The 24,344-nt window shown below is 40.9% G+C and overlaps 2 protein-coding genes across 8 annotated transcripts in view; both read right to left on the bottom strand.

The window, feature by feature from the left end:
• Positions 1 to 13,975, bottom strand: part of LOC144608071 (segment polarity protein dishevelled homolog DVL-1-like) — a 100,224-nt gene extending 86,249 nt beyond the window's left edge. For 4 of the 5 annotated variants that reach the window (XM_078425357.1, XM_078425355.1, XM_078425354.1 and 1 more), the window contains exon 1: positions 13,723 to 13,975. In XM_078425357.1, the coding sequence (XP_078281483.1) occupies positions 13,723 to 13,892 (170 nt within the window). In that variant the 5' untranslated portion in view covers positions 13,893 to 13,975. The remainder of the gene's footprint in view (positions 1 to 13,722) is intronic. The other variant, XM_078425358.1, reaches the window with a different exon arrangement.
• Positions 13,976 to 16,113: 2,138 nt separating this feature from the next.
• Positions 16,114 to 24,344, bottom strand: part of LOC144608075 (matrix remodeling-associated protein 8-like) — a 38,039-nt gene continuing 29,808 nt past the window's right edge. Inside the window, exons 8-10 of one of the 3 annotated variants that reach the window (XM_078425369.1) lie at positions 23,213 to 23,292; positions 21,955 to 22,050; positions 16,114 to 20,754 (exon numbers count right to left, since the gene is read on the bottom strand). In XM_078425369.1, the coding sequence (XP_078281495.1) occupies positions 20,729 to 20,754; positions 21,955 to 22,050; positions 23,213 to 23,292 (202 nt within the window). In that variant the 3' untranslated portion in view covers positions 16,114 to 20,728. Of the gene's footprint in view, positions 20,755 to 21,954; positions 22,051 to 23,212; positions 23,296 to 24,344 lie in introns of all 3 variants that reach the window. The other 2 variants (XM_078425370.1, XM_078425368.1) reach the window with 2 other exon arrangements.

Raw genomic sequence — 24,344 nt, forward strand, 5'->3', positions numbered from 1 at the left:
CATATTTTAAATCTTTCACAGCTAAAAAAAGTTTGTAAAAGTATAAACTTGATTAAATAGGCAACAATATACTTGTGGCAGACACAAGGAACCGCAGATGCTGGAATCTTGCATAAAGAGCGCAAAGTACTGGAGAAACTCAGTGGGTCCGGAAGCACCACTCAAAGGTATGAACAGGCAACATTTCCTCAGTCTGCAGAAGGGTCCTGACCAGAAATATCTAGTCAATGTCCTCCAGAGAGATGCTGCCTGAAACACTGAGTTACTCCAGCACTTTGTGTCCTTATGCATAAACCAGCATCTGCAGTTCTCTGTTTCTACAAAGATCAATTTAACTTTTATTGGACTGGGATATTGTAGCCAATAGAGAAATACGGCGAAGGAAGTGACAGCATTGGCAGACTAATGTTCCAGGGGACAGGGGGACGGTGGAGGGAAGTTGCATTTTTTGATTAAGGAGAACATCACAGCGGTATTCAGAGATGACATTACTGAGGGATTATTTTGTTAGGCTTTATGGGTGGAGCAGAGAATTAAGAAGGAGATTATCAGGCTGTTGGGATTATACAATAGACCCCCAAATAGTCAATGGTAATTGGAGGAACAAATATGCTGGGTTTTGTGGAGAGTTGCAAGAATAATAGGGAGGACATAGTAGGGAGTTTTCATTTTTATAATATAGACCGGAACTGCCATAATGCTAAGGGTTTAGTTGGGGTGATATTTGTTAGTTATGTTCAGGAAAGTATCCTCAGGCAATATATAAAGGGCCCTACTAGAAAAAGGGCAAAGCTTGACTTACTTTTGGGAATAGGGCAGGACACGCGACTCAAATGTCAGTAGGGGAGCACTTTGAGACCAGTGACCCACATTTTATTAGTTTTTAACCTGTTATGGAAAAGGACAGAACTGGTTCAGAACTTTCTAAATTGGGGTAAGGTGAATTTTGATGGCATTAGATAGTAGCTTGAAAAAAAAAATGATTGGAGAAGGTTGTTTGTAGACTAAGGGATGTCAACAAGTTGGAGGCTTTTAAAGCAAGATAGCGAATGTTCAAGGACAGCATGTTCCTGTTAGAGAGAAGGACAAGGTTGTCAGGAATAAGGAACCTTGCATAATAAGAGATACTGAGTCTCTGGTCAGAAAAAAGGGAGGCATTGGGTACATACAGTTGGGATTGGGCTGTGCCCACAACTCTCTTCAATTTCTTACAGTCTGGCCAAAGTAATTGCCAAACCAAGCTATGATACATCCTGCTTTCAATGGTGGATATGTAGAAATTGGTAATAGTCATTTGATACATGCTGAATTTCCTTAGTCTTCTAAGGAAGTAGAGGCATGGGTGTGCTTTCTTAGCCTTAGAATCAACGTGTTTCGACCAGGACTAATTATTGGTGATATTTATGCTAGGAACTAGGAAGTTATTGGATTCTTGCTCATCCTCTGAAATATTCCTTGATAACTGCTTCTTTGAGTAAGTTTTTAAATCACTTGAGGTTTATCCTGGCATTACTTTTTGAGCAAAATATAAAGTGCTGGAGGAACCCGTTGGGTCAGGTAGCATCTCGGGAGGGAACAGACACATGACTTTTCAGGTCGGGCATGAAATTTTCTGGCATGAAATTTTGTTTGATACTCTCGCAATGAGGTATCTTAGGAAGCTAATATTCCATTAAAGGCATCATACAAGTAAAAGATGTTATTACTTTCTTCCTTTCCACAAATTACAGGCAGACAGAATAATTAATGACAATGTGATATTCATCTGCACATAGTACTGTGCAAACGTTTATAACTTACAAAGGTGAAATATGTTAATGAAAGATAAAATGTGATTCAGTGAACACATGATGTGATTCTTAGCTTAATGGAAAGGTATTGAAAATACCTGTGACATGAAAAATATAGTGCTACAATTGAAATAAAGAGGTTATTTCAGAATCAATTATAAAAGTGGTTAGGGCAGCACGGTGGCACAGCTGGTGGTGCTGCTGCCTCACAACATCAGAAATCCATTTTAATCCTGACATGAGTGCTGTTTGTGTGGAGTTTTCACCTTCTCGCGGAAACAACATGGGTTTTGTCCTGTGTGCTCCAGTTTCCTCCCAAATGCCAAAGACATGGTGGTTGACAGGCGAATTGATCAGTGAAATTGATCTCTATTTTCAGTAGATGGCAGGAGACTGGGCATGTAAGATACATTAGGTTATCGGGAAATAAGTGGGGGAATGTGATTGATGGTTTTGTGCTGAGAGCCAGCATAGTCTTGGCCTCCTCCTATATATATCCTCAGGAAATATGAGATGTGATCCAGCCAGCATATGATACCCCATCCAATTGATTAACATGATGACTCTTAACTTATGTATGTAGAATTACGTTTTGTGTGAAGTGCCAAAGAGCAGAGCAAATGCATCTATTTAACCCCAACCAAAGTCTTCAATCTCACCTCAGCATCCCATCTCAAACCAACAGGAAAAAATAGAGAAGGTACATGAAGTAATGCCAATGTTAAAAACAATATTCTCTTTGGCTCCATATTTTCTACTAAAGACTCGTTTCTTGACATTAAATCTATAAGTAATTTTCTGGCTATAATATTCAGATCCCAACCAACAGTCTTTCTGTCAAAGGTTTTTCTCTATGTTGTTAGTGCAAAAATAGATTTTTAATGAACTTACATCTTTTTGTGCACGTATTAATTTCAAACGCAAGGTAGTGTTCTTATTCTCCCTGAAACCACACTTCTCCCTTCTGTAAATCCTTCAATTTCGGTGAAATATTTCACCAAAAATAGCTCCCCGGCTACTCTTCCTCTCCTGCAGCAGGCTACAGACCTTCATGGTGGGATCCATTAATTAGATTTTCATTCACAGGAAGCTGCTTCCAGAATTCTAACTACAGGAAATGAATCTTAAACAATTAGAACACAGCTTTATTGTAAAGGTATCTGTGCCCTCTTCACCTTCACTTACTGCTCGCATTCCTTCAGTTTTAAACAATACAGAAAAAAATATGAATTTACTGTTGATCCAGGGGTATATGCAGCTAAGACACTGCATTAAAAGCATCACTATTTGCATGAACATCAACGATAGGCAGTCACACCGCATTACCACCTTTTGACCACACTGGATTGTCACCTGGTAGCGGGCGACCAGGAATGTTTTCCAATGACACGTTTGGAATATTAAAGCTGATCTCTTCAGCCTGCATTACATTGTTTATTCCCAAGCCATCAACTCTAACTTCACCATAACAATTGTCTGAGACGAAATCAAATGATTTACAACTGCCATATGATGCTCAAATAGCATCATATTTGACACCAAGGTGAGTTACAGATCACATATCTATCCAACAATTATTTGCATCACTGCAACATCGCCCAATTGGGCACATTTACTACTGAAACTTCTTATCGTTATATTTATTAAGCAAAAATTAAACCGCTAGAAGAATTCAACGAGTTAAGCAATATCTGTGTAGGCAAAACGACAGTCGGCAGTTCCAGTCAAGACCCTGCAAAGTGATTGATATTAACAATCCCTTTGCTGAGTCCTGATGCAAGGTCTTGATCCAAAACGTCAACTATCCCTTTGCCTCCATTGGAATCCGCTTGATCCATTGAGTTCCTCCAGCACTTTCCTTTTTACTGTAGATTCTAGCGTTTGCAATCTTTCAAGATGCCATTTTTAAGCATCTATCTTGGTTACCTTGGTTTTACTATCTGAACACCCTCTAGGCTACCTTTACTCATTCTGGAGGTTATTCGTATTTCCACAGCTCACGCCCTATGTTGCACCAAATACTGTTTTTCCACAATTTCCATGCTTTCTCTCATACAGACTATTTTTTACCTTTCAAAATTTTTATTACACTGCATGAGTATCTGTGATATTAGCTGAAAGTCATGAAACTCTGGGATTCTCTGTCTAAATTCCTTAATTTCTCTTTCCACCTTCAACAACATTTTTAAAATCTAACCTTGGTCCAATGTTGCCTTATGTGGCTATGTATTAAATTTTGCCTGAGAAAGTTTTTGTGAAGAAACAGCAACATTTTCCACTATTAAAAATAGGTACATAGGCTAAAAGATAGGTATTGTTGCTTTCCTACTAATGCTTCTCAAATAATTTCCTCGCAGTTTCCAACACCACCCTGCAAAAAGTTATTCAAGGCTTTGGGCTTTCATCCTCTGGGCACTCCTAACATCTTTGTTTCACCACCTGGAGCAACATCAGTACAGTAAGTTTCCAATTAACAATAAATTTGTACCCATGAGCCAAATGAGCCCCTCATTCCTGCTCATGCTTCCTTCCAAATCAGTTACCAATTGTGATAACCTCCCCTCTAGCCTCTGCACAAAGCACTGCAATCCCTCGCTTTCTAGCATTCACCAGTTCTTGACATTGCTTGATTTGCTTTTCATTCCAAAGCAACTTAAAATGGTTCCACTATACTCATCTCCATCCTACTTTTTTTCTCATTATGAACTTCCACCTCTTGCCTGAGCTTTGAATGACTGAATTTTTGCAGGGTGGTGATGGAAGTTGCTAATAAATTATTTGAGAAGCATTAACACCTATATTTTAGCCTATGTAGCTATTTTTAATACTTGAAAACCTGCTACGTTTCTTCACTTCTCGCCTTACAAGTGAATGCTGCACAAAATTGAGTTATTATAGAATGAACAGGATAATTTCCTGCAGAATAGATCTTCAATGGACGACAAATAATCGGACAGAACTGGGAAACAATGCAGAGTTTAGGAATGAAAAATTACAATAGAAAAGGCACCCACCTAGATTTGATATTGTTCGAAATTTGTTATGGGAATCATCAACAAAGCAAGGTAACATTCTGTACAATGGAGACACAAGGAACTGATGCTAGAATCTTGAGCAAAACATAAAGTGCTGTGATCGCTCAGCAGGTCAGGGAGCATCTCTGGAGGGTGGTCCCAATCTGAAACATCGCCATTCTATTAACTCCAGAGATGCCACTTGACCCACTGAGTTACTCCAGCACTTCGTGTTTTGTTTAGTATTTGGTTCAGTTGAGTCAGCGTGTCCACCACCTGCTTGGCAGTGCCAATGAGGAGAAGTGCCAGCGATAAAATTCAGCTTGGACTTAGTTTTAAAATGCTTGTTTGCACATTAATACTTAGGCTTTTACATTCAAAAAATTGGCCAGTATTATTCAAAATAGAATGCACGGCAACATTTCCTTGAGGATAACACATAGCCTTCATCAGGGAGTTACCAACACTGTTTATAACTCAGATGCCATAGGTCAGAGAATTATTTTCAAGATAACATGCAAGACACACATGCAGATATCTGGGACAACAATGCACAGACTAGTGTTAAACAGAAAATAATGGAGACCCAAAAATTATGTTTCCTAAAAAATAATAGCATATATCACCTACAGATGTAATATCCTCCTAGTCATAAGGATACCAATTCTCACTGACTAGTTTATCAGTTGAAAGCTGCTATGTAAGTAAAAAGTAGGCATTGCAAGCATGTGGTATGTGCCACTGCCCATTGGAGAACAAGTTCCAAACTATAGATCCAACACAGCCCCATCTGAGCAGATGCCAAGCTTGGCATCACGTTACTCCCCATATTTTTATTCTACCATATTATCTATAATTTATACTTGTAGATTTCTCCCTCAGTGCTGCTGCTAACAGTTTTTATATTATAGATCACAAGTATTATTGTCAGTCTCCAACTGTGCAATGGAAGCACACAACACTAACTGGAGAACTCACCATCATGGAGTGAAAAATGGGCATGCACAGTTAAGATTCATAAGAATATTTGTTCCGATTCTCATTTAGCCATCTAAGTTCACAATCTAGAAGCACCACAAATTTCTGATTTGCATTCTTATGTTCAAATTACTTGCCGGGCCTTTTTCAGACATTTCCTCCAGCACATACACCACATTCCTCAATTCTGGTCACATCTATCCTTTTTAATCAATCACCCATTAACTGTGGTCTCTTTAGCTATTTATGCCTCAAGTGATAATAGCCTCTCTGGAACTCTTTGATTCTCTTTCTCTGTTTCCTCCTTTAAGAATCTCCTCAGAAGCCACCTCTCCTGACCATGCTTCTCCTTTGAAATTTGTGTAAAATGCTGTCTGATATCACTCCTGCTGTTTTGAGACATCTTGTTACATCAAAGAAGTTCAACAACGTCCGTTTACATAACACTTTGACAAAGAAAAGTGATTCCAAAGCAGCAAAAGCATTATCAAACAAAAATATTGTTACTGAGCCACATAGAGATAGATACAAGGGGGGATAAGCAAAAGCTTGGCCATCAAAATTAATTTATAGTATAACCGAGTCACGAAAACAAAGCCCTCAAGCTCATCAATAATCAAGCACCCATTTTTACTATTAAATTAATCATTTTCTTCTCCCCACAACCCCCTCAACTCACCCCATAGTTTTCCAATCACTACACACTGAGTGAAATTTGCAGTGGCCAGTTAACCCACCAACTGGCATGTTTTTGGGCAATGGGATGAAACCAGACCATGTGTGAATTGCACTCACCACCAGAAGTCAGGACTATACACAGATCTTTGGCACTATAAGACCAGATGCCAAACCATCAGGATTTTTGAAGAATCAGAGAGCACATTATTGAAGTTTTAATATACAGAAAACTCTCGTTTTAACGGACCCTTTATAACAGATTTTGGTTATACAGACCTACCGATGCCATCCCCGGCTCGCAAGGTGCACCAGCGAGCCTGTCTTCACCAGCTGCTGCACCGTCTGGTTGAGGTTTCTGTTGTTGCGGCTCACGTTGTAGCCCTTGGGGACAGCGATCTCTTCGGGCTGCCACCACTGACAGCTCCTTTCTCCGCCACTGACAGGATGCACTTGGTCACCATGGGGCTCCCTCACTTCTCACCAACTGTCGCTTCTACCTGTTGGCCATTGCTTAGTTTGCTCCCCGTTCTATCACCACCTCTCTCCTTCTTCCATCACTTTGTCCACTTGACCTCTCTTCCCCCCCCCCCCCCCCCCCCCCCCCCCCCACCACTGCTGCCTCCTCCTCCTTCTTCCGTGGAGTCTTCGACATAATCCACCTTGCAAAATGTTGGCAACTGTGGCGGAAAAGAAGGCGGTGGTGGAGGAGGGAGCAGTGAAGTGAACAAAGCGACAGGAGGAGGAGGAGGAGGCGGCAATGGAGGGCTGCCCCGGGACTACAACGTGAGCCGCAACAGCCGCATCTACTGGACCGTGCGGTAACTGGTGAAAAAGGGCTCACTGGTGCAAACCAACAGCATCGGTGCCTGCTTTTAAGGTGAAAATACACAATGTGCTGGAGTAACTCAGTAGGCTGAATCAATTTGAAGAACGGTCCTGACCCGAAAAGTTACCTTTTGTGTATTAACCAGCATCTGCAGTTCTGTTTCTAGTAAATACAGTAATACCTTATTTGGTTATTGCGGGCAATCGGCAATAACAGACACCATTCCCTCCTCCCAACCCATGGTCCATTATAAAGAGGGTTTACTGGATTCAGATTTGAAATAGGATCTTAAAAGGTGTACAGTTAGAGAGGGTTAAAGAAAATTCCAGGATTCATAAGCTTGGAATTGTCAGCATTTCCACAATTAATACAGAAAGGGAGACCCTCAAAGGTTTACTGGACTGGAGGGGGTTTACTGAGATAAGAAAGAATCTATTAATGGACTCAACCTCTCAGTGACTAGTGGCAGCAGGACCTTAGACTGCAACCCTTCTCCACAAAATCCTTTGCATTCTCCCTGCAGCGTAGAAGCTTAATAGCCTGTCACTTGGTGAGGTGTATCATTCAAAAAGCCCAAATATGTGATATTGGTACTTTATAAGTAGAATGTATTGACTTGATGACACTGAATATATTAAACTTGATGACAATTGACTGTATATATTTTTTATAAAAAGTTTATTTTTGAAATTAAAAGATAAATCAAGGACAGGTTGGTTGAGGACAATTATTTTGCAGATTACTAAGTGGACAGAAGAAAAGGTTCAAGGATGTGCCCAAAGCCTCTAGTGAGATGCAACATCCCCGTCCATTTCTGATGCATGATACTGCTCTTCAACAATTAGAACCTTTGTTAAGATTCACAATTAGACACTAAAAAACATACAGTACTTCACATGTCTTGGGAGCCATCTCTCTCCTCTTTATTTCCTTCTTTCTTATTTGTTTATTTGCTTCCCTTCAGTGCACCCATTCCTAACTGTGTCAATGGAGCTCTGATTTAGAAGGTTGTGGTTCAAGTTCAGGTGATCTGGCCTATATTTCTCCCTCAACTAAACATGACTCAAAGAAAACAATATCTTGTCATTATTTCCCTTGTTGTTTGTGAGAACTGATTATCTGTAAATTTGCAAACATATCTTATATTGCATTATGACTATATTTCAACGAGTACTACATTGACTGAAAAGCTTCTTTAGCCTTGAAAGGTCCAATCTAAATGCAAGTCTTTGCTTTACTGCGCCATGTAGTGGTACCACTCCAGGTTAAGAGGTTTCTCCTGAATTCCCCGTTAAACTTATGAGGTTGTCTGATATTTATGATTCCTCCTCCAAGGTGGATATAGCTTCATCACAACTTCCCTGTTCAAATCATTCTAGATATCATGAGAAAAAGATACCAGCAGAAAAATAAGTTGAGCTTTTTATTTTAGTTAAGAGGTTTAAGAGGCGCATCTGTTTGGGTGCATATATGTGTGAATGTGTACAAATCTGCATTAGAGAGAAAACTGATTTTTTTAAAAGTTTACGTAATTTTAAATGTAAATACCAATGACATCTACATTCAATTAGAGGCCGTACCAGAAGTCAAAGCCATTCTTTTATTGTATCCAATTGCCAACAGCCTGACAGCCTCTGGCACAATGATGCGTGTCATAGAGATACAGCACAGAAATGAGCCCTTTGGCTCACCAGGTCTGCGCTAATCATCAACCAGCCATTTACAATAATCTTCCCACCAATCCCGTTTTTTAATGCCCATACATGCACCGAGTCCTGCAAACATAGATGCAGTTTAGTTTAGTGATACAGCAAGGAAACAGCCCCTTCCACACACCGAGACAACACCCCGACCAATATTCATCACTCTTGCTGCAGGCATGGCTACACAGCCTTCCAGCCTAAAAATTATCCATCTCTTCCTACGCTGCTTTTTGTCCATTAACCAATCCTCAATCCACGCCAGCACATTACCCCAATCTCATGTGCTTTATTTTATTTTAAAATAGTGGCACCTTGTTAAAGGCCTAAAATCCAATGATACCTCATCCATTGGTCAACTTATCAACTTTTGTAGATTTGAAAAACACTCAAGCTCCCTTATGAAAATATATGGGGAGGAGCGAAATAGGTGCAAGTCCAGGTGGGTCACCTCCGGCCTTAGTCTAACCATCTGCCTATCAAAATCCCCCCTCACCTGTGTTCACCTGCTACCTGCCACATTTTGCGGTTTTGCGGTTGCAGCTCCTAGACTGTGGAACAGCATCCCTCTCCCCATCAGAACTGCCCCCTCCATCGACTCCTTTAAGTCCAGGCTCAAAACCTATTTCTACTCCCTAGCGTTTGAGGCTCATTGAGGAGGCGCTGTGAACTGTTTTGTATGTGCTGTTATGTTTGTGTGCTACTGTATGTTTCATTTTTTTTTCCTTAGTACATAATCAGATGTACAGCACTTTGGTCAAGTTGGGTTGTTTTTAAATGTGCTATACAAATAAAATTGACTTGACTTGACATTTTGTCCTGCACCTCCTCTCTTCCAGTCCCTCCCCCACCCCCGACAATCAGTCTGAATAAGGATCCTGATCCGAAGTGTCACTTATCCATGTTCTCCAGGGATGCTGCCTGACCAGCACTTTGTGTCATTTTTTTTGTAAACCAGCATCTGCAGTTCCTTGTTTCTAACAAAGAACGTTGAAATAGCCAAATCAAAGACAACAGCGTTATATTTCTGGGAAGAAAAATAAAGTTAAAAAGTAAAAGGAAAGGCACTGAGAGTTGTGGGAAAATATAGCTACTCGGTTTCAAGCAGAAAGCCAGAAATTGAGAGGGCAGGTTATAGAAATGGGCTTCAAAATTGGAACACGCAGTAAAGACCCAGTATTACCACCGGGCGGCACCAGCAATGGCTGCCTCACCAACAGTCTGTCTGTTCTTTCCTTCTTTGTGGTTTTAATAGTACATGTTAAATGTATGTTTTTAGTGCTCTTTAGCTTGTTTTATGTGGGGGTGGGGGGTTGAGAGAAACTTTTTCTAATCTCTTACCTCGACGGAGATGCGATTTTTTTCCGTATCGTATCTCTGTCCACTCTGTGGCCTATCATCGAGGAGTTGGCGACCTTTGCTGGAGACCGATTTCGAGAGCTCCACTGCGGGTAGCCTACGGGACTTTAACATCACGGAGCCCTCGATCCATTTGCCAGTGATCGATCTCCGAGCGCCAACCACGGGTGCTTGTGGACTTTAACATCATGGAGCCCGCAGTCTCTGGTCAGAGACTGACTTCAGGAACTCCAAGCCGCGGGAGTGTCGACTGCCCGACGCGGGAGTTTCGATCGCCCCGACAAGGGAGCTTCGACCGCCGGCTGCGGGAGCTTTGATGGATGGTTCGACTGCCCCGACTATGGGAGAATAAAGAGGATTGGACTTTATTGCCTTCCATCACAGTGAGGAATGTGGGGGAATCCGCTGTAGTGGATGTTTATATTGACTTTTATGTAGTTGTGTGTCTTGTTGCTTTTTTTTTGTATGGCTGCAGGGTAATTCACATATCACTGTACCTTAATTAGTACATGTGACAATAAAAGACCTTTGAAACCTTTTAAGATGCAGTAATACATTTATATAATGCAGCCTAAGGCATTGTTAGAGTTTTGTGCAGCCTTTAGGTCTCATAACATAAAGGACATTGAAGTTATAGACATCATACACAGTGAAGTATAACTCATTGCATAGCATTCACTCAAGTCAGATGATGTGTCTTGAAATCACACTCCACAAACTCAAGCTCCTAGCCAACTTTTATTCCTTTTAAATAATATCGCTAGAAATAAGTAATCTGGTGTTTGTCACACTACTTTTAATCTTACTGTGTTAAAACCAGACATTATGTTTCCTATATTAGCACAGATGTTCCACTCAAAAGTATGTCACTGGTGACCCCAAAGCTCTGAAGGCAGAGAGTTGTTAAATTCGTGTTTTTTCTCTCATTTAAAGTAACCAGAGTGCACCAGGGGTGGGAAATCATGGTCATGAGAAGACTTTTGAGATACCAGGAAAGCAAAGATGACCAAAACCATATTTAATACAGCTTTTTAAATTAGTGTAAGGTTTTCATGAAATGTATTTTTGATACTTGCGGATTCAGTAAAGCAGGATGTTACTTTAAAAGTTATGAACAAGGAAGAGGAGAAAAATTCTGAAAGATTCTTTCACATCAGGGTGTTGTAATGTAGAGTGTTTCACCACAAAAGAGATAACAATAACCACTCATGAGAAAAAATGGATAAATATTTGAATCGGAGCAAGATATATGTATTTGTAGAAAGACAACAAAACAATGGAGCCAGTCTGGGGAACTTAGTCCCTTCAGTTTATATGCCATTAAGAGATTCTAGCTAAATTGTAAACTGACCTCATAAAATAAAATATATTTTATTGCACCGATTGAAGCCAGTGGCTCATTGAACATGCACCAGTTCTCCACGAAGGAAATCCAATGTTCCATTTCTTGGTTCTTTCCCCAAAATATCTGGTCAATTCCCTTTTAAAATCAATGATTGAAGTTACTTCTATTACACTCTTAGGCAGTGTAATCGAGATCATGAATCCCAGCCAAATGGGAAAGTGTTTCCTCAGGTCAGCATTGTTTTTATTGCCAATCATTTTAAATCTGTGTCCTCTCATTCTCAACCTTTCACCAGTTTCTTTTTATTCACTTCAACTTTCCCTTGAAGGTATTACTGTTAATCATCTTTTAGATTTCTTGGTTCCAAGGAGAACAACCCAAACTTCTCCAATCTATCCACACCACTGAAATCCTTTATTCCCAGAAGTATTCTACTTATTCTTTTCTGCACTTTCAGATCTTTCCTATCATGCAGTGACCAGAACTGGACGCAATACTATGATTGTGATGTGCTTGCTTTTGGACATTGACGCTGATGAAGGCCAAGATCATTAATTACTTTTTATTAAATAAAATTACTTTTCTGCTGTACCCACCACCTTCAAAGGAATAAATGTATATTTATATCATAAATGTATACTATATATATATATATATATATATATACACACATATATATATATGTATATACACACACACACACATATATATACACACACATGTACACAGATTTTATATATATATAGAGATTATATATATATACACACACAGATTCTTCCCTGAGATTCTTCATACTTTTGTACTTTTGTTTCACTTCTACCTGTTTTCTAACCATATTCTTTAATAGTTCTGGGTAACAAAAATCTACCAACTTAATACCAATTTTAGAAGGACATGGTAAACTTTGGACGTGCAAGTATTTTCTAACTTCACTCATGAACGGTTCAGCTGTAATATTGAAATGTTTGTGTCCCAATTCTAGACCTCATCTCCAAAAGACATTGTTTTTTCCCCATCCATCATACCAGATCTCCTCTACAGTTTGATAATGATGAAATCATTTCTTAACATCCTGGATGTCAGTAAATGCAACTTTGGTTTGTTTAATGTTTCTCAGTATCATTTTTTAAACTAGGCTGCAACGGTCAACACTATACAGTCTTCCTGGAGTACAGAGTCCAGATTCACTCACGGTAATCCAAGTGCGGTCTAACCAACAGTTTTACTTTGCTTTGGAAACAGTGGGCAGAATAGTCTCCTTTAGAGGCATAGTGCAGTTCCAGAGCCAATGTTGTTATGTAAACATACAATCACATCCAATACAAGATATCAGGGGCAGCAATGAATGAATGTGGTATGTTTCAGGACATGTTGCTGACGGGTGAATGTCACTGGGGACCGAGGGAAGGGTATTTCACCAGTTAACTGGCCTGGAGCATCAAAACAAAATCCGGTCAGTGTTTACGAGCGGACGTACAGACCACAAAAATAATCCCCACCCACATCACCCCACCTCAAACCCCACCCTAAACGGCCTTGCCCCAAATCTCACTATCCACCCTGCCCCAACACCTATCCTACCCCGTCTACACCAACCCACCTCAAAAACCAACACCCACCCACTCGACGCTTCAGACCCCACCCCACATGCCCTTGCCCCAAATCTCACCCTACCAACTACACCACACCAAATATCTCCACCCACACCGGCCCACCTTCACCCATCAACCCTACCTGCACCGCCCAGCCCCCAAACCCTCCTCCAAACACACCGCTGCGCCTCAACCACCCACCCATAGGTAATCCCCCTCCTCACCGCTCCGCCCCAAACCCCCTCCTCCCACCCATCCCCCCCCCAGCCCGCCCCCAACCTCCCCTTCTCACCCCGCCCCCAGGCTCGAGCCTGGCGGACAGTGTAGGGATCCCGGCTGCCAGCGCCGGCCTCCCGCGTCCCCCTGGCAACACAGGCCGGGCGCCTGGGGAAGCGGCCGACCGGTGACCCCCAGCTCTGGAACACGGGCTCGGAACTCACCCGAAGTCCAGGTCCATGGACTTGAAGAAGAATTTGAAGCTGCTGCTCGGCCTGTTGTTGAGGACCTGCTTGAAGTGACTGAGAGTGACCCGGTCCGGCGGCACCGCCACCTTCACCAAGTACGGCGTCTCTTCCTCGTCCATGTGGTAAATGATCTTGGTCTCCGCCATCAGGGATGGGAAAGGCGGCGGGTGGCGGATCCAGTCCCGGTCGTTCTCCCTCAGCCCTCCCGGTTCATGGCTGTGTGTGAGACGCGAGAGCTGTCAAACTCGACAGCGCGACCTGGTGGACAGCCTCCCGCCGCCTGCGCGCCAGTCAAGGTCGGCCCCGCCTAGCCCGAGAAACCGCCGCCCACCCAGAGCAGCCCCTCCCGCCCCGACAAAACCCCGCCCGCCCCGAGAAAACCCCGCCCGCCCCGAGAAAACCCCGCCCGACCCGAGAAAACCCCGCCCACTCCGAGAAAACTCCGCCCCTCCTCGAGAAAACCCCGCCCACCCCTAGAAAACCCCGCCCACTCCGAGAAAACCCCGCCCGCCCCGAAAAAACCCGCCCGACCCGAGAAACCCCCCCCTGCCTGAGAAAACCCCACCCCGCCCCGAGAAAACCCGCCCGACCCGCAATGTCCCACCCAAGTTAGCCCCACCCACCACTATGCCCCACCTACTCCCAGTTAGCCCAACCCAACCCAATCAGCCCCTTTCTCTGTCCCTCCCCCACCCTAGTCTTCGGACTAGTTTCACTGTCATCCTGTTGAGTTTCCGTGTCTGTATAACTCGTTATCACCTATGCCACAGCCAACAATGGACCATTGTGGGCTCCACCTTTCCTTGATTATGGTTGCTTTTTGCATATCTTCCATTCATTTGCCTGATATCTCTCATTTCCCTTTCCCCTGAATCTCAGTCTGAAGAGGGTCATTACCTGAAACATCGCTTATCCCTATTCTCCAGAGATGATGCCTGACCCACTGAGTTATTCCTGCATTTTGTGTCTGTCCTCTCAACCCTGGTTGGCCGCACCCACCATGGTCAGCCCTGCATAGCCCTAGATAGAGTCCCTCATCCTTTCGAATGCTCCTCCCCACCCTAGACAGTTTTTTCCACTCGACAGCGAATCCCACCCAGAGGCAACCCACCAACTGTTAAATGACCCCTCCCACTCCAAGAAAACCACGCTCACCCCAAGACAACTGGTCCCATCAGGAGATAACCCTGCCCACTCCTACACAGATGTTCACACCCCTGGATAATTCCACCCACCCGATTTGGCTCCTCCCATCTGTTGACAGCCCGGCTCAACCCAGGATAGCCCTGCTGACCGAGGACAGTTCCTCCCAGAGCTGGACAATCTGCCCTCTGGATCAACCCCACACCTGCACAACCTCCCTTAATTAAATCAATACCGCACCAAACAGCAGCTTGCCCAATTATAGGGAAATCTATCCCACTTGATATTGTCTCGTACCAGCTTCCAAAGCCTTTTGTTTGTACAAAACATGTTGGAGGAACAAGGCTCTGTACTCTGTGCTACCAAAAACAATGTCAGAATGTTATCTGAATTTCATTTTTGTACAAACTGCATGTACGAATTTTCCTTAAAATTGTAACATTAATTTTATACCCCAAATTGGACGCAATGAAAAATGCATTTATTTAAGTCTTAAATGATAGATCTAATTTTCTATCAAGTGAAATACTTGGTTCCATAATTTAGTCCAAAATTCTAATATAGTACAAACATTATCTTAGAACTTTGTAGCCTCTAGAATGCCTCTAGAAACAATGAAGCCCATCCATGTATTAATGTGTAAAGATCGCCATCTCCTGGTTTTCTGAGAGTTTTCACATCATGGTGAACAGTGGATAATTGCAGCTTCAGTAACTAAATGATTCATGCTAGCAACTGTTGCTTGCTATGTGACAAATACAAATAGCTGTATTGCAGTTTTGCCAGGTTGGCACCTCATTTTTAAGTTTGTCCTGCCTTTCTGCATTCATTGCTTCCTTGGTGTGACTGGAATGGAGTGATATGCTGAACAACCAAGTTACAGATTGTGGTGGAATACAAGGCGACATTGCACCTATTGTACACTCAAGAGAGGCAGAGTTGGTATGATTCCCATTTGGATGTTACAATTGATGTACTTTTTATCCTCCTGTATAACTTCATATATAATTGGAGTTGGATTGCTTTGAGGGTGAATTCAGAAAGTACTCTTCCAAAGTTGAAGTGAAATCTGGAACATTCTCTCCTAAAAGGCCTGTAACCTCTGTTAATTTTAACTTTCAAGACATTATTGTCAACTAATTTTTTTTTAAATTATCAGTTTGATTTTGAGAGAAGTATTGATCTTTCTACGACCATGGAAACATTTGAACTGTGCAAGGCATATTGATCTCTTTATTTTGATTCATGAACATTTGCTCATTTTACAGCATTCTTTAGAACAGTATCAAATAGGCATACACTATATTGCATTTGAGCTTAGAATATAATAGCATGATTCGATTGGTAGGTGAGAAGGCACCAATCTCTAACGTTTTAAAAACTGTCAATCTACACACTTGAATCTAACTCCTGATAATTTCTATGGGGCTATTACGTTGGAATACAATACAGAGTGTATTTTCATATTCATACACTATAGCCCGTTATACTAATTGCAATAGCTGCACCAGTCAGATTGCAAACCAACGCCGACGTATTAATACACAACAGGTAAAGCACTGACAGCAGTTCATGTCAGTCACACAAATATGTATATCAAATAACTTCCTGATGTAATAACAAAAAGTTACAATAACTGCATGAAGTAAGAAAAAAGGAGATTAAGCAGATAAGAAGCGTATTGAGTGATCTCCGATAGTCTTGGAAAACAGGAATGTACAGAACTAGAACATATGTATTCCATCTTATCTACCTCATATGTTTTCTGAAAAAACCCTTCAGCGTGTTCTAGTTTTTTCACATTTGAAACCTTCCAATGAAGTAAGTGAATCTGACCTATTCCCATTCCTCTCCCTCCCCACCACTACAATTCTGGAAAATCTACATTTGGTTCTGACATTAGTTGGGGTGGTGATTGGGGTTGGTATATGTTGAATGTTTCCTTGAGGCACCCAGCTTGGTCCATAAGATCTGTTAAAAGATTCACATATCTTGGGAAGCTGGTAGAATTTGCCTTGGATCAGCTGCCAGCAGTCCCACGGCTCAGGACTCCCTTATTATAAAATTTACGTTAGACTGTTTCATCAGAGCACAATTTGGAATATTAGGTCCTGGTCTAATGAAATTATTACAATTTAAAATTAAGAAGGGCAATGTTTAATTGCTTGATCCGGATACAATGATGTCCTTTCCATGCCCTTGCCCAACTGCGCATGAGTCTTTCACATAAATTTCCAACATTGTACTCAAAATTCTTACAAAATATTTGCCCAACAAACCAGGTTTGAGCAACCTATCAATAGAATTTTTTATATGATAAACCAAATACTCAAAATGTCTTTTTCCATATATTTTTTTGTGAATTGATGTAATTAATTATTACAGTGACATTTTAAGTTAGTTAAGAAAATTATAGATCTCTTCTGCGCAGCGTTTGTCAGAACGTCAATTCTTGGGCCAGTTGGCCCGATTCTGGTTACAAATGTTTTGTCCATCAAAATCCAATTCCAATTCAACTCTGCTGCAATCTCATGTGCTCTTCCTCAATCCCTGCAATGAATCAATCCCAACCGTTATTCTACCCATTTCCTTGTAATGCGCCAAATGTAATTCTTATTTTCCCTTGATTTCCATCCTTTGCAATTGGCCTAATCTACTCCCTGCAGTGATCAAGTCTCATCACATATTGCACGATCTGAGAGAATAACAAAATTTAGTTCTTGGTCTAACTTAAGTTCTTTCCTTTTGGATAAGCTATGCACACTTCAAATACACCTTGCACCATGCTTATCCAACCACCAGTACCCCCTTATTTTAAATTAATTTCATCCTGGGAAATATCTTCCATTAGACTTTCATCTTATTTAGATTTAAATCGCAGCATTACTATTCCACAGTATGGTTCTGAGTTTCTGAAGATTTAAATTCAGAGGTTGATCATATAAGCATATCCTTGGTGGCTCAGAATTTGAAAATTATTATATTGGGAGGATTGTGATAATGAAGCTTAGATGCATTATTTCAAATAAAAAGAGTTCACAGAATGATATTTCTTAATAAAGGATTGGAAACTGCTGGATGTCCTTGCAAGTCAGAAACAGAGTACAAGAATAAGGAATCAGTCTGTCCTGGCAAGTTGACCAAAGTGCAACTTCCAGAGAGCAGGCAGGAAGGACACTGTTACTGAGTTCTCGACAATTGTTAGGTTTCCTCAATGCCAATCTGCCACAGTTTTATTGGACAACACTATCACAAGCATTGAACTATAAAAAAAATCTGCAACGGAGGGGAGGAAGAGTGGAAAAACATCTGCAAAAGAGTGGGAGGAAATGGCACTACTACCAAAGGAGCTATACTTACATTTTCTTGTGAACAACAGTGATTTCCTAATTGTGTGTATATTTCTGGGGTAACAGTTAAATCCTATATCAAAATATTATTGGACAGATGGATAAAGACAGCTTCGACTGCAAGGTAAAGGTGAATAAATGAATATTCCCTATTCCCTATCATTCTCACTGCATTGAAATCAAAAACCATCATATGATTTCTCGCTATTAACTCATTCCTCCCAAAACTGTCAAACTCTTAAACCCTCACACCCTTCACTTTTTTTTTCATACATCTGTAAAACCCAAGTTCTGTGGCAGCTTCTAAATGAGTCTCTCTCAAACCTGACTTTTGTAATGGTCAAGCTTGACCTCAATTAAAAACAAATCTGAAGAAAGTCTTTGAAACAATATTATCTGATTTTGTAAAACTATTTGTTTTAAAAATATCATTAACATATAGAGACAATTTAATGCCTTAATCTTTTCTTATTAAAAATATCAGGTGTCATAGAGTGTGGAAATAGGCTCTTTGGCGTAATTTGCCCACTCCGACCAACATGCCCCCATCCACACCAGTCCCACCGGCCTGTGCTTGACCCATAACCTTCTACTCCTATCCTATGCGTGTACATGTCCAAAATTCTCTTAAATGTTATGATAGTACCTGCCTCAGCTATCTCCTCCAGCAGCTCATTCCATATACCCACCACCTTTTGTGTAAAAGTTACCTCTCAGGTTCCTATTACATTTTACCCTCCTCACCTTAAACCTATGTCCTCTGGTTCCTGATTCCCTTACTCTGGGCAAAAGACTGTGCATTTACTTGATCTATTCCCCTCATGATCATGTACACCTCTATAAGATCACCTCTATAAGACACCTCTATAAGATCTATAAGATCACCTTTCATCCCCTGCACTCTGAGGAATAAAGACCAAGCCTGTTCAACCTCTCCCTATAGCTCAGGCCCTCGAGTTCTGGCAACATCGTAAATCTTCTCTGCATCCTCTCCAGCTTGACATCTTTGAATAAAAAAGATTGAATGAGCAATCGAATGGCGTTTTATTTTTATAACAACAGCCTCCTCGTTTATACTTGTTCAAAAAATAATAAAATTTATTATATCCTATCTTATATCGCAATCATTTCAGTCACAGCTGATGCTGCACGGTATATATGCATGTACGGCTACTGATTCCAGACTCATCATCACTGATCGCAGTCTGCGACATGTAACCCAGGGTGATCCCTGGCTAGTGTGCTGATTCTTGGCCAGCAAAATTTATGAATCACATGGAAAGAAAAGTGAGTGAGAGATGGAAAGGTAAGATAAAATCTGTGCTGTCTCAGTAATTGTGAGCCGAGAGAGTTAAAGGTATAGAAATATGATTTTTGAAATGGCAGCTTTGTACAAAATAAGACAAATACATTGAATAATTATCACACTGTTGATTTTGCATAAATGTATATAATGAATAACACTGCATCTGTGTCAGTTATTAAAATTATTGCAGGTTTGGGTTCCAATGGGGAGGTAACTATTTTATGCAACTTACACTAGAAATCATTCATTGCATATTGGAATATTTCACTTCCCGAGACTTACAACTTCAATTCTGATAGAAAGAAAATTCATTTGTGAAAGAAAGTAAGTCAGTTAGAATTAAACACTCAAATATGGAGTGAGATTGGCATACTAAAGGACAAGATGATAACTAAACATAGTCAGAGCTAATATGGACATTCTGGTTATGGAGACAGAACAGTACCAGTGATTAGACCAATGGGGGTAACGATAGATGAAAGAACAGACTGAAAGATGTATGGAAATGCATAATGAGGGATTGGGAGAGGGGGGAGGTGCGAGGTGCGAGGGGAGGGGAGGTGCAAGGAGAGGGGCGAGGGAACGAGTGAGGCTGGGCGGGCGGGCGAAGAGAAAATGAAGTCGAACGTGGAGCATTGTGACGTCATACGCTGAGGAGTTTCAGGAAATGGGTTAGAAAGTGAATTTTTAAACTTTAAAATGTCTGTAGCTTTAAAAATGTAGCTTCAATTTGAATGAGAGTTGTTAGACACTATGCCCAGGATAATGGTGAGTAACGTGGTGCAAAAATTGTGGCGCTATGGTGTACCGTTTTGGCTGTGCGAAGCAGCAAAGTTATGGTGTGCACAAACACACATACACACGGACAGAGTATGAGAGAGAGAGAGAGAGATAGATAGATATTGAAGCTGGTTGTTCACCAGCGATTGTCTTCCCATTAAATAAAACCACTGTAGATCTGGAATGACAGAAGTATGAGATAAATGAAAGGTTCCTGGTAAGGCTGTTTCAGGTTGTGGTTCCACAAAATCTGCTGCACAGGTTTGGGAAATTTGTGTTAGTACCATGATATGTATACTTTAATTAAGCGCTGTATTATTGAAAGATATTGATAAAGGCAAATGATTTCCTCGTATGCCCTTCACTTTTCAGCTTCTGGATCCAGCCAGCAGCATCATTTTCTTTATTTCCAGTATTTCTTCTCAAAATCTATGGAAAATAAGTCAAAAGATATTATCACATTTAATGTATTAAATTAGTATAAATAATAGTTGATGACAGTCATGACTAATTATCAGGAGTCATTTTGGAAAGGTCTTCACATTACCCCAAAGCCCACACTTCATCTGTGGCAATAAGCAAAGTAGATTTTAGTCAGCAGAGATTCAAGGCTGCTCCCTCTCCTTGTCTGAAATAATAACATGTTATCAGGAGTTGGATATAACCCTACTTTCAACCAACAAGAGAATGGCTCATTTAAAAGTGAGTCAGTTTAGCATTTTAATGAGGAAGATAGTTTGTTTTCACAATAACATGATCAAAATTATCCATTAGAAAAAAGCACGTTTTGTCCTACAAGTGTAAGAAGGCAGCATCTGTGGAAAGCAAATCAGAGTTAATGTTAACTAAAATATTAACTTGAGCACAGATGCTGTCTGATCTATTGAGTATTTCCAACATTTTTTTATTTCACATTTCTGACATCTGCAGTTTTTTGATGTTCATAGCTAAATAGCCCCCTGTTTCACTATTGTTGGTAAAGACAGACGTTAGCCCCAATCTCAACTCAGTAATGATTCGCACAAAATCTCAGTCCATCACTGTGGAGGAAGCATAGATAGATAGATAGATAGATATTGAAGCTGGTTGTTCACCAGTGATTGTCTCCCCATTAAATAAAACCACTGTAGATCTGGAATGACAGAAGTATGAGATAAATGAAAGGTTCCTGGTATTGTATTTGACCCCCTTCATCGTGTGGCAGCCAATATAACAGAGCCCAGCCCACATACTTTGAGCTAACCACTGGCACGGATATTGTCTCATTATTGATCCCTATTCTACTCCCATAAGAAATTGCAGCAATTATTTACTGTCCTATTACGGTGGAGTAATCACTGACACAGATAACTGTCCAATCAGTAAGGAAAAATAAAAGCAAACATCCTTCTAATCATTATGAGAGGTAACTGGGAACACAGAACCACATTAAATAGTTACATGGGGAAATCACAAGCACAGATCTGTATCTCTTCACCCATTGCGAGTTTGTGGCTCATTATTCCAGAATGGCAATTGGATTGCTGATTTGAGGATACCAAAAAATTAAGTTCATAACCAGAATATCTTTAAAGTGTAAAAAACAAATGAAAACACCAGAAGCTTTGAGAGATTGAAGTCCTGGCGTACCTCTATCTAAATTCTTTGGAGGAATCTCCCTGAGCAGCTCCACCTTCTCTCTGGACAATGCAAACTTTTCCTTTAGTATGTTGTTCTTGTAGTCTGCTAAAAATGAGAATTGTGTTAATCTCACTTTGAAACAAACACAACTATTTACCCCAGCTGCCCTTCATGCACTCACTGCTTTAATCTTCCTTAACCTCCCAAGCATCCTCCCACCATCCACCCACTCTCCAAGACTTTCACCCATGAGTACTTCCCTCTTTTAAACTGGTGAATACACTGGTACCCCATTTAGCATTACCTCATTTATTTCGTATGTTCTTGATCCAAGAGTCTGAACATGAATTGTGACCACCTTGTGAGCTTGTTACCTTAGAGCATTCTCAGAGTGGAGAGACCAGTGCAGCCAAATAAAGTGAAGAGGAGACAGCATTCTCCATCAAAATGAGAGAGGCCTAAGATCTTGCAGGTCTGTTAACGCATGAAGCAGCTGATGCCAGACCTCTGCAATAGCCTGTACTCAACATCCTGGCCAGCATCTCAACACTGTTTGACTTATCTTAGCCTACCCAACACCAGCCCTCTCAGGAAGCCATTGCTCAATCCAAACGTACCGATATCACTTTAATCATCTCATTGTGTGGGAGCCCTGGCAAAGTATTGCACAGCAGTGGGAAGGGTAGGAAATCATGTTGGTTTCCTATAAAAGCAGCACGGTCAGTAATGCATCTCTGTGTATATATAATGCTATAATAATCTCGTTTAGTATTGATTCCACGAGCATTCTCGTTCTTGGGACTGTATTTCTGATTCAAACTCACACTCAGCTCCATCATACATAAAATATATACGATATGACTGTTTTGTTTTTTAATACTAATTGTTTCTTAATTGTTTCCAGACCCACATGACGCAAGTGTTGATTAGTTGTGTATCTTCCTGATCAGAGGAAGGATCCATGAATTTGCCATGAAATAATGTCAAATAATGTTGACATTATTTGTGTCAACATAAATCATGGTCATTGTGGAACTCTGAACTATTTTCAACCATGATTGTTAGGATGACTTTTTCAATTACATATTTTTCTGCCTCTCCCAATGGAATACAGGGATGTATGGAATTGAGGAAGCGGGACAGTTGCTGTGAATCATGAGACTTGCGACATCATGACAGTGTGGAGCTTCATTGATCTGCCAGTTGAGCAGAAACACTGATCGTGCACGATTCAATGAAAAAACCTTACCAATGAGATAACACGTACCAAATTTTATTTCTTCGTTTTTGTTTGGTCTTAGGTCAGTCGTGCCAATCACAAAATCATTGAGGTTAACTTCTGTTCTCCTGCTGATTTAAGGACAGCACAGATTGAGATAGAAATATTTAGAAGATTCAGATTAAAGTGCTTATTTGTGTTTATTAAAAGCTTTGGAAATTGCATCATAATTCTTGTATAAACATTATCCATAAAAATTATTATAAGAAAAAGAATTTGTTACCACCTTTGCATGTACAAGAGAATTTGGATTCCAGATAACATCCTCGTTAAAGAAGCACATACTGACACTCATGTAGGTTTTCCATTCCATAAATAAGGCTCCCTAGACTTTATCATTAAACTTTTCTTTTGCTCTTTCTACCCCAATCTAAACCACTTGTTTTTTAAACTTGTGTAGGAAAGAACTGCAGATGCTGGAATAAATCGAAGGTAGACACAAAATGCTGGAGTAACTCAGCGGGACAGGCAGAATCTCTGGAGAGTGGGAATGGGTGACGTTTCGGGTCGAGACCATATAACCATATAACCATATAACAACTACAGCACGGAAACAGGCCCGTTTGGCCCTACCAGTCCACGCCGACCACTCTCTCTGACCTAGTCTCATCTACCTACTCTCAGACCATAACCCTCTAATCCCCTCTTATCCATATACCTATCCAATTTACTCTTAAATAATAAAATCGAGCCTGCCTCCACCACTTCCACCGGAAGCCCATTCCATACAGCCACCACCCTCTGAGTAAAGAAGTTACCCCTCATGTTACCCCTAAACTTTTGTCCCTCAATTCTGAAGCTATGTCCCCTTGTTGGAATCTTCCCCACTCTCAAAGGGAAAAGCCTACCCACGTCAACTCTGTCCGTCCCTCTTAAAATTTTTAAAACCTCTATCAAGTCCCCCCTCAACCTTCTATGCTCCAAAGAATAAAGACCCAACCTATTCAACCTCTCTCTGTAGCTTAAGTGCTGAAACCCAGGCAACATTCTAGTAAATCTCCTCTGTACCCTCTCCATTTTGTCGACATCCTTCCTATAATTTGGCGACCAGAACTGCACACCATACTCCAGATTCGGCCTCACCAACGCCCTGTACAATTTTAACATTACATCCCAACTT

This window comes from Rhinoraja longicauda, chromosome 30 (genome assembly GCF_053455715.1).
Source record: "Rhinoraja longicauda isolate Sanriku21f chromosome 30, sRhiLon1.1, whole genome shotgun sequence".
NCBI classification, from domain to species: domain Eukaryota; kingdom Metazoa; phylum Chordata; class Chondrichthyes; order Rajiformes; family Arhynchobatidae; genus Rhinoraja; species Rhinoraja longicauda.